The following is a 17,947-nucleotide window of genomic DNA, read 5'->3' as shown; positions in this document are numbered from 1 at the left end:
ATCATTTTCGCAATTTGCAAGCAACAGAACAAAATCTGAACATTTATATATTGTATAAATTAATATTACGGTTAATACGAATATCTACAGGTTTAGTTAATTTTCTTTCAGTAATTAATCATTTAATTAAAATTAATTAATTAATAGCTGTATATATTAAAAAGTTAGAATGATAAAAGTGCAACGTTTCACAACATCTCGATTTATTCACACTCAGAATAAATTATTAGATCTAATTCTTGCAGACCTTATATTGTCAGTATATAATTTTTAAATTGCAGTAATTTGTCTCAACATCCTTTCATAATACTTGAAAGATCTTACTTGTAAATGATCAGTTTTTTCATTAATAAATCATAAATTTATGGTCTAATATTATAGATTAAAAATATGACAAATATTCCACACGTGGCCAAAGTCATTTAGTGACAAATTCGATAAGAGTGATAAATGGACGGAGTTACGGAATAATAGATCAACAGACAATCAGAAAAAAAGAAGAGATATTTGCACAAATCTGTTGATGGCAGGCCAATTTAACTCGGAAAAATCAAGAATGCGACATCTGAATTTTGCTACTATTTATAAGCAAAAATTCGTTTATCGCATAAAATTCATTTATTTATTTTGCTTTGAAATATTAATTCAACTGCTAGTCTCTTATTAAAAATCGGTTAGCCCTTTTTGGTATTATTTGTGCTATTTTTTGTAATGTTATAGGAAGAGTTGGGTAGTATCGGACATCGGGTAATATCGGACAGTGAGTTTCTTTCATATACCACACGATGATAGTACCTGATTGACATAGTTACGTTTCTGTGATGTCGCATTGAGAAACGTAAACATGTCATTCAGGTACTACCATATGGTGGTAGATGAAAGAGACGCACTGTCCGATACTACCCGACTCTCCCCTAATACTTCTTCCTTAAAATGTTTTATTAAAAAAAAAACAGATTTATTTCAATGACCAATATCTCGAAACAGGTTTTTGGCGCTTAGTCTCTTATTGCGTAACTCCGTCCAAGTATTCCACACGTGACAAATATGAATATGACGAATTTGGTATGACCAATAGTAGATGTGTCCAATAGAAATGTGACCAATTTTCCTAGAACCCTATATTCCCCATCAAAAATCCTTTAGAACTCTATAAACACAATATATGCCTATGTTAAATTCTCTAGATTGCAGGGGCGAATACAATGTGAATAAAATAAACATAAAAACTATTATATGTTTTTAATTAAGTGCACAGTTAATAAGACAATTAAGCTGAAGGTTTACTTAATTTGGCAACAACGCATCGGCGCGCTGGCTCACAAATTCAAGTCTGAAATGCAGTATTCAGTCATTTAGCCCACTACAGTATGATAGCCAGATTTCTTAATGGCTGGAAATAAATGCACGTATTAAACTTTCGTTTAATTTGCGAGAAAACCATCCATTTTAATGACACACTGCAAAGGGTTAAATCAAACTTTTTCAGTTTCTGTAATGATAAAGATAAAAATTAGAATCGTACGCGTAAATGTTATTGAGTAAAACAGTGTTAACCTTTAGGGGAATTTTTTTTTCTCTCAGTAAAGTATTCATTTGAGACTAATATGGTATTAAAATTTTTTGCTGTGCTCTATCCAAAGAATAAGCAGTTAAAATCTGTAGAGTTACGTTGCTTCCATCCTGTATAAAATCAAATGCTGTTTATTTGGAATTAAATTCGCAAAAATTTAGTGCTGCTTTTTTTCCATCTAAACTTCTTCCCCCGTATTTCAGACCTATGTGAAAATGTTAATGAAATAACTGAGGAGAGGGGAGGGGGGGAAGCTTCAGAAGTTAGGTGAGACATATAGGCTAACACCCGAAGAAATTGCGTGCCAATGTAGCTTACTAAGCAGTTTGCCGTGAATAAGAAAAACAATAAGAAATAAGTCTATGTAGTCCCCTTACTCGATTCCCCCCACGCACTTAGCCAGTAACGTATTCAAATGAGATATAGGCTTCGAATAGAGGTCAGCTTCGCAAAGACACAAATACAAGGCTAGCTTTTAAAAAAAGGAAGCCAGGTGTGTGTATATAAGAAACGACTTATAATTTACAAAGGATTTGCAGTACACGAACCGGCGAGAGACTTCAAGGATAATAGTGTTCCCTCAGTGAGAGACCCTGGAAGTTATCTGCGTCTGTGGTGGAAGAAGTGACGGCGGGCAGAGACAGTGGAAGTGGCAGTCCAGCGTGTGTGTGTATGTGTTCACGTTTTGTTTTATTTCTTGTCGTCTGTGTGGTGACTTGCGGACTTCAAGTGTTTTAACACAGCTGACTCCATTCAGTTGCCAATAGCAACCGCACGGGAGCAGAAGCAACCATGAAGAACAACTATCAGGTAATTTACTGTGTTTACTACAATTTATCCTGTCAGGGCTGTACAAAATGTTAAGCAATATTAAGTTCTTCTTGTGTTTCTTGCATGCAGTACTTTTCTTATCTGGTGAACATGCTGTACGCTTTTATTCTTTATTGCCGCCCTCCGAAGTAAATTAGTTTCAATTTGAGGCATATCGATGTGAAATAATAGTTGAATAAACAATTTGTCTTGCATTTTTATTATACCAGTAATTTATTTTAACCAATACTAATATAATTTTTGCAATATATTTTATTTTTAAATTAGTATTCTAATTAATTTTTCAAATGTTTTGTTTACCTTCATCTGATAATTTTTTCAAATTACATGAAGTACACTTTTTCAAATTATTGCACTTTTTTATCATATGAATTACAATTATGAAAGTAGCTTCAACAGTATCCTTAATATATCCTGTGTTTCTTCACTGCCATTCAAGTGCTGGATTGTTTCGCTACAATTCCAGAGGACATGGGTTCAATTCCAGATAGGGAAGTGTGTACAAACTTTCCATAGATTTGAGAATTCTATACCTAATTTTTCATTAATAATAATAATAATAATAATAATAATATTATTATTATTATTATTATTATTATTATTATTATTTCTTTCTTTATTTTATTATTAATAAAAATCAGGTATATAAACCCTAAATATACTGGAAGTTATTCATAATATCATGAAATATAATTTTTTGTCAAAAGTCTAGGTTTTAAGATGTTAGTTATTTTCTTAATCTTCGTTCTTCATAGCCATAAAAAATACATATTTAAAAAACTAGATTATATAAGTTTTAATGGAATAACTAAGGTTTTTTGTAATCAATAACATCTATATTCTTTGATTTTAGTACAAAAATTTTCTCTCTTTCTCAATATACATCGTTCAACAATTTTTCTACTAAAAATGTAAGCTAAAATAATATATATTTATATAACTCTTTCATATAATTTTAATGTCAAATTATGTACAATTCGAACAGAAGAAAATGTAGCATTTGCTGCCTTACATAATGATACTGAGAAATAAAACCTAATACATTTTCAGCACCATCAATATTGGATTTTTTTTTTTAACTTGTGAAACTATGTTACGTGACTTGTTTAGGCTTCCAAATATTCGCCACATATTTATAAATACTTTGGATCCAAGAGCATTTATTTAAGCCATAAATCACCAATGGGACATGACCTCCAATGATCAGAGAATGGTTGCGAGATACCAATTGGACAAAATACTGTCTGTTGAAAAACACCTCAGATCAGCATTGTTTGGGTACTAAACACATCTTAATCCTACATAAATGTTCAATGTTGTTTTTACATAAATGTTAATACTGTTCGACTCTTATTAAGTTATTCACTCATTTAATATGTCTTCTTCACTTCACTATTACACCACAGTCTAGTATATACAGTCACGAAGCTTGAGTTGTGAGGGTGCTAGGAACAATAGACTGTGTCGGTACCATTTCGCATTGTCTATAATGAGGCGATATTAGCGATCCTAGTGGTTAGCAACTAACTATGGATGCATATTTACTATGTATTGAGCTTCGTGACTGCATATACTAGACTATGATTACACTTCATGTAATTTATCTATTTGCTCTTTCCACTGTATAAATAGACGTCCCACTCTTACGTTGGCCAACTAGCTGTATCTTCAATGCGTCAGCCTATTTAGTTTTTGGGCTTCCATTACCCCTCCGTCCTATGTTTGGGTCCCACCATTTTGATTAGTCTATTTTTCACACGTGTCCATAATACCACTTGATCTTTTGAGCCTTTTTGCCACATCATCTAAACCGATTCTTATTTCATTTTCGGTCCCGTCTTTTAACGTTATGTATTTAAATGTTTCTTTCCATTTTACGTTGACATATCGCTAGTTTAGAAATGTTTTTTTTTTTTTCGTAAGAGACTTGATTCGTGTTTCATAAACGAGTACAGATAAAATGAAACTACCTAAGACTAACCTTTTATGATACATTTTTTGTCTCATATCAAGCACGATGAGAACTAAATTCCAGAATAATTTTTACCAAACTGGAGAGATTATGCTTCCGATTTCCATGTCCATACCCTTGAAAGTATATTACTTGTCCAAATTAATATACTGTATATTTTGAAACAGATTCGATGATTTCGTTGTTCACTTTTACTGCTCATTCTATGAAATTATAAATTGTAAAGATAAAAAATTAACTCAAAATAACTATATTAGGAGCAATTGTGTTGCATTTTTGTAACCTAAAGTGTATTTTTCTTGGCAATGTTATCCAAATTTCAAGAATATATTTCTTTGGGTCTTTTTAAAATTGTGGAATTCCCCATTAAAATTACCAAACTAATTAACGTATGAAACTGCATTATACATAAAATTAAAGCTACTTTAATAATGTATAATCTGAATAAAAATAACTCCATGTAATTGCCTAGCTAATAATATTGTATAAGAATAAATATATTTAATAAATTCTCAATATCACTGACAAATTACTTCATTTTTCTAATTTGATATTTGACTTTCTTGAGATCCCAAATATTTTCCAAAATTTTAGTAATAATTTATATTAAGAAAAATCAATTTATAACCACTCAAATATAGACTTAAGGCTTTTTCTAAGCCGTCTTGGCATTTCACTTGTCAAGGCGTTGGCATACAACGAACGCGAACATAGCTCAAATCTCCGGATAAGTGGACTTATACAGGGTTGTTTCCGATCTCTGATAACGAATTTGAATGATGTCATGTGCGTCAGGAGTCACACGACAGCTGAATTATATAGCGCGAGGTGACAGATCAGTAGTGAGAGATCTCATAGAGTACACGACGACTCACAGCAGAAATTCCCAAGAAAATCGAGCCTTTCTGGGAGGGGTACATAACAATCCTTTCCGATGCCAAGTACAGTTAAGTGAAAATGAAAGAAGCCTGCAATAAACGAGGTTTCGTTATTTCCAAGAAAGGCATCTTCTGTGTATTTAATAAGATTGATAAAGCTCGAATGGAATTAATTTGTATCATCTCGTGGGGTGCGGAAACTTGCTTTTCTCACTCTTGAATTAATCCCATTTGAGCTTTGCCAGTCTTATTAGGTACACACAAGATACCTTTCTTGCAGGCTCCTATGATTTTCACGTAACTGTACTTGGCATCGGAAAGAGTTGTTATGTACCCCTCCCAAAAAGGCTTGATTTTCTTGGGCATTGCTACTGTGATACACCGTGCACTCTGATTATGAAATCACTCACTACTAGTCTGTCACCTCTCGCCGCAATTCAGATGTCGGTGTGATTCCTGACGCACATGACGTCATTCAAATTCGTTATCAGAGATCGGAAACAACCCTGTATTTGTAGTGAACATAGCTAACTTCGTGAGGGTTTTTTTCACCATTTCACCAGCATTCCACACAATTCTCCTTTCATTATCATCTTCCTCTCGAAAAATAAGCATTCTCCTGTGTTTACGAGACGTCGAAACAGCCATCTGCCACAGTGGATGTTCCTCGCGGTGCATTCTGTACGATTTATAGATCTGCATAAAAGGCATGGAAAAATTCTAAGGTTTATCTCTCGTGAAGAGGATGAGATGACTTTCATAGGTTTGTACGGTAAAACGCCACCAGAGATATGGTATACGGATTTTATGGCTGGAAAGGAGTGGATGGTATAGCGGATTGTATGCACGGGTGCACAAAGAGTCAATTGAGTTGAAGAGCCTAGCGATGCTCACTATTCTGCCCAAAAAACTCCTACTCACAATTCCCTGTACTAATAATGAATTTATTTTCCTGTCATCAATTTTAGTGTACAGTAAAATCTTATTAATCTGCTACTGATTTTCACCGAAATAGCGTTATACAGAAGGTGTAAATTAATAGGAATATCACATTGTAAATTGTTTACAGATTAAATGAGGACATGAATTCTATTGCCGAAAAAATTAACGATGATATTAGGCCAAATATAAATCTATAAGATATATTCTGAGTGCCACGTTAATGAAAAAAGCGCGGGGAAAATTCTATCGTATGTCTATTTTTCAACACAATATTTGAAATTTACAATTACCATTTTATGAAATTAATTCGTAAATGTAAAACAAAAAATATATATAAATAAATATAAACATTTGTAATATATTTATGCATTCTGATGACGACTCTGTTCATGTTATAACAAAACTGACTTCATCTGTTTTTTTTAATTGAGTGACTCATGAAATCGTAAAGTAATTCGTTGGAATAAACAAAATTTATTATTATGACTCAGCATTTATTCACTCTTAGAAATACTAATGTCCACCTCTGCGAATCGAACACATGATCATTTAATGGAAGCCGAATGAGTCAGCTCGCTTTATTGAGTCACTTTGTTGACAATCTTTCTATTTCTGTCGCATAAACACTTCAGCGCCATGAAGTGTTTCGACGTTTACATTCTCTGATTTCTTTGAGTGCTTCAATTAATTTACTAACGTATTAAGATCGTTGTAATAGCATGCAAGGAAATGCTGCAAGTCATTGCAAACAAGTCGTTTGTTTACTTCAGCATTCTTTGTGCTTATTAAAGTGCCATATCTGCCTGCTATTTCACATGAATTAACTAGCATATTCAACTTATAATCCTTTGTGAACGTTCAGTTACCATGACTACGCAAATCGACATTTTGTTTTATAACCTTTGAAGAGGACTTGTACTTCTTTATACTTACGTACAATATTCTAAGTAATTATTGCTGCAATGTAACAGACAGTGGAAGGTCTTTTGTAGATAATTTCGCATACGGAGCTACTATTATGGTGTAGAAAAACATTCTCATAATCTCTGTATGAAGGAAAGGAAGGAAATCCTTTTTTACTATGACCTCAGTTGATGTATTATGCCCATAAGCGCAAATACGGCCTTAATGAGAGCTCAAAAGCGCGAAAGTGTTGGGTGTAATAAAGAATCCATAAGCGCGAACAATCAAGTTATAAGAAAAACGAGGTACCTTTCTGCGATGTATGACAACGTCTACATCTTACATTGTTGAAACTTGAGGCCTACAATTTTAGAAACTGCATTATGATTACATATTTATTTCTATAATCATTCCAGGCATTCTTGACAAACTGTTCAATTGTCCTTTGATATGTTTTAATGATCCGTGATCATTGTACTTTCATATACTAAGGTTGGATAAAAAGTCATGGCAACAGTTCGATATTTCTGACATGGCTTTATTCAGAGGGGTACAACATTTACGTACCTTCTATATAGTCGCCCCCCCCTTATTTATTACCATTTGCCAAATGTTTGGAAGGCGTCGTTCATCATCAGTGCGTCCATCTTTGTTGATGTTCCGTATTGACCGCCCTATAGCACGGATAAGTTCATCTCTGGTATTGTACCGGGTCCCTCGCAGTGGTTCTTTCACTTTGGTGAAAAGATCGTAATCGCATGGATCATATCGGGGGAGTACGGTGGATCCAACAGGGAAGCAAGGAGTTGAACTGTGTTGTCCTCCACGCGGGGTCGTCCTGTACGGAGGTTGTTCTGAACGGCATCCCTGCCTTCCCGGTACGCTTTAACCCATCGTGCTACTGTGCGATATGGCAACGCTGCATCGGCATATGCTTCATGCAGTCCCTGAAAAGATTCTTGTGCACTACGACCTCGTGTCACTTCAATTTTGATCCAGGAACGTTGCTCTAGTTTTGTAAACGTGGTCTTAGGGCGTTCGCACTATCCCTATGAAAGTCAACGTTCTACACACTGCAGTAGATTGACAGAGTACTGTCGCCGCTGGCTGCACTAACTCATCTAACAGTCCTTTTTCATGTCCACACTGCTGGCAACTCTTGAACGCACCATCGTCACGTGACAGCAATGTTGCCATTACTTTTTATCCAACCTATGTATAAGTAAATATCCAACTGTAATTCATTTAATGCGTTTGTATGTACGTGTACAGAGGGATGCGATACATGGAATAGGCAAAGTCTTCCAGAGTATGACCAAGGCCGGATTTAGGTATAGTGCCTCCCCTAGGCAGTGCTAAAAATTTGCCACCCCCAACTCCCACAAACAGTTTATGAGTAGCCATTATATAGATCATATTTAGTTTAAATTAGTTTTAAATGAAATGTTACAATTCAGAAAACAATAAATTACTGGAATCAAAATACAAGCATCTTGTGAATTATGAAGATTTCGTTCGCACTTTCTTCACAGAGATAGCATTGATGATGACAGGAAGTCGATTTGACTCGATGTAAAGAAACATATTCAAACTTGTTCACTGTTGAAACAAAATTGATTTGTGAAAGCCTGTCTGTGGTTTATTATTAAGCATTGTTTTGTTGGTGTATAATAACACGAGTAAGGTGGTTACATGGAATAGGCAAAGTCTTCCAGAGTATGACCAAGGCCGGATTTAGGTATAGTGCCTCCCCTAGGCAGTGCTAAAAATTTGCCACCCCCAACTCCCACAAACAGTTTATGAGTAGCCATTATATAGATCATATTTAGTTTAAATTAGTTTTAAATGAAATGTTACAATTCAGAAAACAATAAATTACTGGAATCAAAATACAAGCATCTTGTGAATTATGAAGATTTCGTTCGCACTTTCTTCACAGAGATAGCATTGATGATGACAGGAAGTCGATTTGACTCGATGTAAAGAAACATATTCAAACTTGTTCACTGTTGAAACAAAATTGATTTGTGAAAGCCTGTCTGTGGTTTATTATTAAGCATTGTTTTGTTGGTGTATAATAACACGAGTAAGGTGGGTGCTCCTGTTATGGCCATGTTCCTGATATGGCCACCCCCCTATTCTGAGTTAGTTAACCAAAAAATCCGCTAAATTGCAGCAGCATCCAGTGAAAGGACATCCTGGTATGTCACTTGATCGTTTTCCATCCAGTCAGGTTGAGCAATATGGCGTCAGTTGCCTGTTTTGCGGTTTTCATGTGACCTCTTCTTATTTTTCTCTGGTAAGTCTCCTTTGTTTTATGCATGTTTTTGAAATACTTGTTTCATGAAAACCATCGTACTCCATTCGGTTTTTAATGTTCTGTTGATTGGTGTTGTCGTTGATGGCGTATCTTTTACGAGCTGTTCATAATCAAACGATTTTCGTGAAAGCTTACCTGCTCCTGATACGGCCATATCAAATGCACCATGGCCATATCAAGATCATTTCACTTTTATTTTTTCACCTGACAAATTTACATGCCTTATAGTTGGGATTACGCAAAAGTTTTGTATTTTAAGAAAAACAACTTAATTTTTTGTGGAAATACCTGTTTTGACTACACTTTTGAATTATAAAAAATATTATTAAGTGTCATATTTATTCATTTTACACCAAAATTATTTAATTTTAGCACAACTGCGCTATCAAACTGATTTGTAGAACATGGAACAAGGATGGCCATATCATGTGCACATGTTCTTGATATGGCCACTAGGTAGACTTTTGGAATTTGGGACTTTTTGGATAATTAAAGCTATTTTTATGGGGAAAGGAAATTGTTTTAAGAAAGTCCATTAGACTGAGAACGAGTAAGAAAAAAGTGGTTTAATTTTTTTTCAAAATGGCGGCTAGAAAAATTCTCAAACCTTAGCATGGCCGTATCAGGGACACTTACCTTATTTCTTATTTCGATAGGAAATATATTAAAGTGTTTTATACCCAAATCATTTCAACCCACGCTACAGGCCTAGAATCGTCAAACGTGAAGTACCGGTAACTATGTATCAAAGAATATATTACTTACCATGGTAACAATCTTCGCTTTTGTTTAGGTCAATACAACGGAGGTCGAATGCTAACTATGAGTTAATACCCTTTTGTATAAATATAGAATCCCTCGGAGGAAGAAATGAGAGTAGTAACATCTCATGCGGGTAGGATTTTAAATCCAGGCAATACCACAGCGATTGCGTAAGTTTTCTAACAGTCACCAGATATTAAAAACCACTTCCTTTCAAACCAGATCATTTAACCATTGCTAATCGTCGGTCAGTCGTGTGTTAGAGGCTCTCGCTATTAGGTTGTCCGTGGACTTTGAACATAACACTCATGTATTTCAAAGAGTTGAGTAGCAGTTTCCATTTTTTTTTTACAAAATCTGACACTTGCCTCATCGAGAAAGAATCCCGAAGTACCACCATCTGTATGAGACGACGTAACTAAAACACTTACATACCCGTCACGAACTGGAGAAATATGTAATTGGAAATCACTTGCAGACCACAATATGTCGAAGGGATTGTCTTAAATTAAGCCAGAAACCACGAAACAGATTGAACGTCGTGTCACGATATCCAGTGTGTGTCGATCGTGAGATGTATGCCCGTTCTGTAACTGAACTTGCAGATTATTACGTGTTCGATTACGTGAGCAATTAGCTGCAACAGTTCGCATCAGCTCGTACTCGAAGATACAGAATGGAGTCCCGGCGAAATCAACATTATCTCTCCACATGTATTGCGAGTCCAATACAAGGATATTGCGGCATAGCTGAGGGATATAGCTACTTCTTACAAGCCAAATAAATTTAAAGTTTAGGTATCAATAAAATTGGTGATACGGTTTGGACATAAGAGATGACATTTCAAGAAATAAATAGAAGTTATGCGGTTAGAGAAGCAGAAAGGAAGAAAGTAGATGATGGAGATAAAGTGTTTAAAAAGATGAAGAGACGAATAAATGTTAAATGTTATGGTTTGTTTAACGACGCTCGCAACTGCAGAGGTTATATCAGCGTCACCGGATGTGGGGGAATTTTGTCCCGCAGGAGTTCTTTTACATACCAGTAAATCTACTGACATGAGCACACTTAAATGCCATCGACCTGGCCCGGGATCGAACCCGCAACCCTGAGCATAGAAGGCCAGCACTATACCAACTCGCCAACCAGGTCGACGAGACGAATAAATGGAGGAAATAAAAGAAAAAGAAAAAATGATGAATAACGGGAGAAGGGAAGCGACAGCATATGGGCGAAATTGAGAGACAAACAGAAGAGTCAGTCAAGCAAAAAAAAAAAAACTGTTTGTAACGACCCCAACGAGTAAGATACCCCTCCACCTCCCCCCCCCTTTTTTTTTTTTGCCTGAAGAAGACAAAATAAATCTTAGAAACTTTGTGAACTTCTTATTCATGAACAGCAATGAAAAAAAATCCAGTCTATATTCCTTCTTAAAGAAGACAAATTGTGAAGGAGAAGAAATGTTAGAAGAGTGATGAGAAGAAGTAAAGACATGCAAAGCAAGAGAAGCAGAAGAAAGAACAATAGGTGTAGGAGTTGAAGTTTCCGAAAAAGAAGTAAGAATAGATGGGGGAAGACGAGAATGTCAGAGAAGAAAGACTAAAGAGTGACAAAAGGATATGTAAAAGAAGAACTTATTTTAAAAAACTGAAGAAGATGAGATTTATTTGGAGAATAAGAGAGAGAATGGGATGTAAGCAAAAGAGAATACGAGATTACGAAGAGAATAAAGAATATGGAATATACAAGGAGAAGAAATATGTATGAGAAGAAAAAAATATGGTATATGCGAGAAGAAAGAATATGGGATGTACGTGGAGAAGAAAGAATATAGGATGTACGTGAAGAAGAAAGAACGTGTTATGTGCGAGAAGGAAAAATATGGGATGTACGAGGAGACAGAATATGATATGTAGAAGAAGAAAGAATATGAAATATACGAAAAGAAAAAGGAATATGGAATGTATGAGGAGAAGAAAGATTATGGAATGTAAGATGAAAAGAAAGAATATGGGATGTACTAGGAGAAGAAATTATATGGGATGTGCAGGAAGATGAATATGAGATGTACAAGAAATGAGATGTATGAGAAAAAGAAAATGAGATATATGAAAAGAAAATTAAATGAAGTGGACGAAAGCATAGTAAAATGCATGAAAATATGTTATGTATGAGATGGAAGAAAATGAGATGCAAGAGAAGATAGGAAAAATAGGTGCGAATAAACGAAAGAAAATTAAATGTACCAGGGAAAGAAAGAAAATGACATGACGAGAGAAAACAGGGAATAATATAATCAGAAAATAAAACAGGAAGGAGAATAATAATGAAGAGTGGGATGAGGAGGAAGAAGGAAATGAATTGAAAACAGGAGGAGGAGAAAGAATTTGAAATGGGAAAAGGTTAAATTGAAAGAAGAGGATAAGTAAGAAAAATAGGAGTAACAAATTGAAGATGACATAGAATGAAGGAGGAGAAAGAAAGATCGTTTAAAACAATCGCTGAAATGGGTAAAGGGTATTCGGTGCAACATCATATGCCCCGTAGTGCAGCAGGCAGAGAGGGAGAGAGCATATCCGCCAGTAGCTACGATTGCACCATAGTGCAGTCTCTTATCCGCTGGTAGGGGACGCTAGCCCGAGGGTGCTCTGTGCTGATGACCCCTGGTTTAAAATGCAAGATGTTAGAGAAGAAACAGCTGTACAGTAGCCTATATTACAGTAGCAGAGAAAGACAAGTGAGACAGGAATAACAGATAAATCGAGGCTGCAAAAAGGGTTCATCAAGTTCCGATTACGGAACTATTCAGGAAGTGAGAGTGATGCTTCACATCCATTTTCAAATAAAAGTAATCACCAACTGCTCTGAGAGAAAACATACTTCAAAGGTTAGCCGTGTTGTGCACATTCCCTTCAGTCATGGCTCATTGCTGGTAGACTAATGTAACTCTTTAATAAATGATTTACGCTACCATTTCGGTTCTTATGAGTTCAGTTTCAAATATTTCCTTTCAGCGACAAGTCAGCATGTCCGCCAACTGTAGGGAATTGTTAGCAGTTATTTGTTAAATTAATAATAATAATAATAATAATAATAATAATAATAATAATAATAATAATAATGGCTTTATTTAACCTGGCAGAGTTAAGGCCGTAAGGCCTTCTCTTACACTCAACCAGGATTAAAACTTGCTTACACAGTTGAACATAAAACTGGATCGGAATTAAGTAATTACATACTGATACAATTTAGGTACATAATGAGATCAAAAGAGGTAGTTACATAAAATTTACCTCATAAAATAAAAATAAACATAGTGAAATACATATTAATGTTGTTAGAATCAAATACCAATCACATAAAAACAGAAGCCGATAATTCAATAAAAAAATGTACACAATACAAATAAAAATAAACACATTAATATACATATTATATAAATTCTGTTTAAGGGGTTAGATACAGCTTAGAGCAGTAAAATTTTGGAAATATTCAACTTTCTTTTTCTCCATTACTCTATCTTGTACAATAATGAAAATTGGTATGTTTGAAACACTGTCCTTCTGATATATGAAAAAATAATACTTTTACGATTTAAAAAAATTTATTCACATATATATATATATATTTCTTTTTTTTCCAAAATTCAGTTCACTGTGCAATGATGAAGCGTTTCCCACATAACTCAAAAACTATCCAACTGAAAGTTTTTGTGTGTATTTATACATGTCATAGGCCTATCAACAATATGATGCAAGAACACTTCTCTGTCTTTGATAGATTGTCTGATAAAAAATAAATTCTTTTAAAAAATGATCAAATACCAGTATTTTCTTCTAACACAAAATAAAAAAAATGTTATTTATTAAGGAATGTAGTTGAAAGAGCATGATATTGTAAATATGAGTTTCAGCAATAAAATAAAAGAGAGAGAACATGAAAAAAAGTTACCAAGTTTATGAGTTATGAGGAAAACGCTTCATCATTGCACAGTGAACTGCAATCATTTTTAATTAAAAAAAAAAAGATATAAGTAATTTTTTTAATCGTAAAAATATTTTTTTCATATAGCAGAAGGATAGTGTTTTATACACACCAATTTTCATTACTGTACAAGATACATTAATGGAGGAAAAAAGTGTTTTATTTACTTATTTGTTTATTTATTTATTTATTTATTTATTTACTTATTTACTTATTTACTTACTTATTTACTTACTTACTTATTTACTTACTTACTTATTTACTTACTTATTTACTTACTTACTTATTTACTTACTTATTTATTTATTTATTTATTTATTTATTTATTTATTTATTTATTTATTTATTTATTTATTTATTTATTTATTTATTTATTTATTTATTTATTTATTTATTTATTTATTTATTTATTTATTTATTTATTTATTTATTTATTTATTTATTTATTTATTTATTTATTTATTTATTTATTTATTTATTTATTTTTCAAACATTTTACTGCCGTAAACTGTACCTAACCCCTTAAGAGGTTTCAAGAAAAGGCTACTACCTGATCTTTAAACAATATATAATTATATATCCAGAAATATAACATAAGAATGGAATCATACAATAATAACAATAATACCAATATTTAAACGTGGTAATAGATCGAAATTATTTTGAAATCCTACGCAATACAAATGTTCCAGATCCACTAACACAAACAAGCAGAATAGCAATGGAATACAAATTAAACTCCAATCTAATATTTACTAACTGCATATACGAGTATTAACAAAAAATATAAAGCAAGGCTGCCCCGTATCATCAACACATTAACTTCTTAAGGGAGGATATACAGATTTGAGGGTCAAAAAGTCATTTTTAAATTTAGTTTAGATTTGACATTATTTTATCTTTATGTGAAAGAAGGAATTTTTACAATATACACAATATTTTGGTAGATATGACCATAAACGTGCGAGCGTACGCTTATGTAGCTCTTCACACATAAGGTATATTTAATGCTCATTTCCAGTAATTTGTACTTTTCAAAACCGGTTTTGTGATAACTCGGTATGTTTTTAAGATCCCGCAGTAAACTTTTGCATACAACTGTCTTTCATACTTTTGAAGAAAATGAACTACAATTGAGCCGTTTAGAGCAAAAGTGGTGTAAGTCAAAATTGGATAATGAGGTTTAAAGTAAAAATTATGTAAAAATACAGCGCAAAGTAGCAATTAATATGTCCTCCTTGCTATCCACTGACTACTAATAGTTTAAATAAATTGAATATTAATTGCTACTTTGCGCTGTTTTACAGCATATTTACTTTAACCCTCATTACCCATTTTTTACTTACACCACTTCTGCTCTGAACGGCTCAATTATTCCTGTAACATTTATAATTTATAATTTATTTTTTTAATTTTCTTTACCTAAACAACACTAAAAATTTAACTTCTCATAAGAAATTAATAAAAAAATATTTCTATTGCATACATTTCAAAAATTATAATTCATATTGTTCATTTGGCATTCAGGAATAAATAGAAAAGAATGGCTCAGAAATATTCATATTTGTGGACATTATCATAAAAAGGGCACATCAGTGCACAAAAACAGCCACTTTTTTGTCATGATAATTACTCATAATGGTGAAACTTTTAGTAAATCTGAAAATAGTCTATAATATTACAGAAGCATTGAATACTGAGCATGTCAAATTGGCAAGATGACAGAGTCATTAGTTGCTGAGAAAAAAATATTGAATTTCCCTAATTTTTAAGTCCTCAAACCTAGATATCCCCCCTTAACTACATATATTAATGTAATTATCTGTAAATGGACAGCGAGTTAAAAGAAGTAAAACTTTCAATAAATTTTTTATCTTAAAACATTCGTTTTTGTCGATGACCAAGTCTTTGTAGCAGACTGAAAAAATTCATTACAACAGTCCATATACAAATTATAAAGTATATTAATAAAACTTGGTTTATCACTATCTACTTATAACAACAAAGGCATGGTATTTGAAAGTCAATATGGTTATAGAAAATATTATTGCACAAAAAATGAACGCTTTCAATTACCTACGGTACACTTGTCTTATGAAACAGAGAAAGATGCGACAAGAAAACTCTGAATTTTTGCAAGTCATAGGTATCATAACTTTCAAACCCTTCACGGCTCTAAAACAAACTAGGTTATAATTATATAACACATTACCAATATTTACACTTCTGTGTGCATAAGAAATCTGGACTTCGAAACGAGATAAATTAAGAATGACAGCAGCGGAAATGAAATGTTCAAGAAAAAGAGCTAAATACACAACAACGGATCGCAAACGTATTTAATACATTAACAATGATTTAAAAACTGAACTCATTTTGACAAAACTTACAAAACTGACTGGATGCATCATGTTCCAGAATAGACTGGGACATAATTTTTCAATTAATTCTCAAGATTAGAGGATAAATCATCAATTAAAAACGTCCGTCCCGAAATGCCCATACAATTCATATATTTTAATAATGTACATATTGCAACGTATATGATTGGAAAACTTCTTTGTCTCAAATTGTCCAAGATATATTATTCGTGCTTAACTTGCAATAGTCAATGGTATGAAAACAGTCTCGTTTTGTAGTCATGTGGTGCAAATCAATTATGTACGAGAGTACTGTCTAATATGCCACATGCTGTATACAATTGATATGGTTGTTGCTATTTGTTCAATTAATAATGATTGCAAATGTTCTATTCTGAAGGAATCTACTGAAGTGAATTATTTAGAATTAATTATTGACCAGCATTTAAGGTGGGATAAACATATTTCTTCTTTATGTAACAAACTTCGTAAAACAATTTATAAATCTGTAGTTTTTCGCTCTTACATCTCTACAAACATTCTGCGGTTAGTTTATTTAGGTTTGGTTCAATCTATCATGCAGTATGGTATAATCCGATGAGAAGGAGCAACAAAATTTACACTTCCCCCGCTCATATTGCTTCAAAAGCGGGTAATTGCAATTTGCTTAAACATGCTACTTGATTACGCAACAAATTTGATTTATTCCGACTTTAATGTCTTCCAAATTGAACTAATATATAAATATACTACATTATTAAAATATTATCATAAAAATCGTCTGAAATATAAAGAAAAACAACATGTTCATCCTACCAGAAGAAATTTGACATATCCTCTAGCTGAACCTAAATGTTACACAACCATTGGAATAAATCGTAGCCATAGTTACGGACCGAGGTTATACAACTCTACTTCAATAATAAATCCTGACCTAGGTTATTTTGAGATCAATAAATTATTTTTTTTCGTTGTTGGTAACTCTATAGCATCTATTAGATGCTTTATGGTTGTGCTAACAGATTGAGTTACTTGTCAACAATGTGACGCTGAAACGTGTGTTCATGTTACTGCCCAGCGACAGTCCTGATGTATTTTATATTTTGATGATTGGTTAATTAATATTAACCCGGCACACTCATATTCATACAAACTTTCAGACTCTAGACACCCACATAATTTTTCTTCTTCAAGGAAAATTCACCGAGAGCCGAGCCCGGGAATCGAACCCGGGACCTCCGGATCTCTAAGCCAGAATGCTAACCAACAGACCACGGAGGTAGTCATCAATAAATTTAAGAAATAAATTAAGAAAATTATTTACTATTTATGTCCCTTTATCCTTTTTTTTTCTTTTTCTTAATTTCAATACACTATTATATTCATTCCAACTTATATTCTGTTCTTGACTTGATTCTCTTC

At 33.3% G+C, this 17,947-nt stretch overlaps 1 protein-coding gene across 5 annotated transcripts in view; it reads left to right on the top strand.

The window, feature by feature from the left end:
- GV1 overlaps positions 1–17,947 on the top strand; it is a 58,486-nt gene that overhangs the window by 6,481 nt on the left and 34,058 nt on the right. For 3 of the 5 annotated variants that reach the window (XM_069848984.1, XM_069848982.1, XM_069848986.1), the window contains one exon: positions 2,104–2,383. In XM_069848984.1, the coding sequence (XP_069705085.1) occupies positions 2,366–2,383 (18 nt within the window). In that variant the 5' untranslated portion in view covers positions 2,104–2,365. Of the gene's footprint in view, positions 1–1,866; positions 2,384–17,947 lie in introns of those variants that run through there. The other 2 variants (XM_069848983.1, XM_069848985.1) reach the window with 2 other exon arrangements.

The sequence above is a fragment of the Periplaneta americana genome, chromosome 16, assembly GCF_040183065.1.
Source record: "Periplaneta americana isolate PAMFEO1 chromosome 16, P.americana_PAMFEO1_priV1, whole genome shotgun sequence".
Classification (NCBI taxonomy): domain Eukaryota; kingdom Metazoa; phylum Arthropoda; class Insecta; order Blattodea; family Blattidae; genus Periplaneta; species Periplaneta americana.
This window is presented reverse-complemented; position numbering and strand designations above follow the sequence as displayed.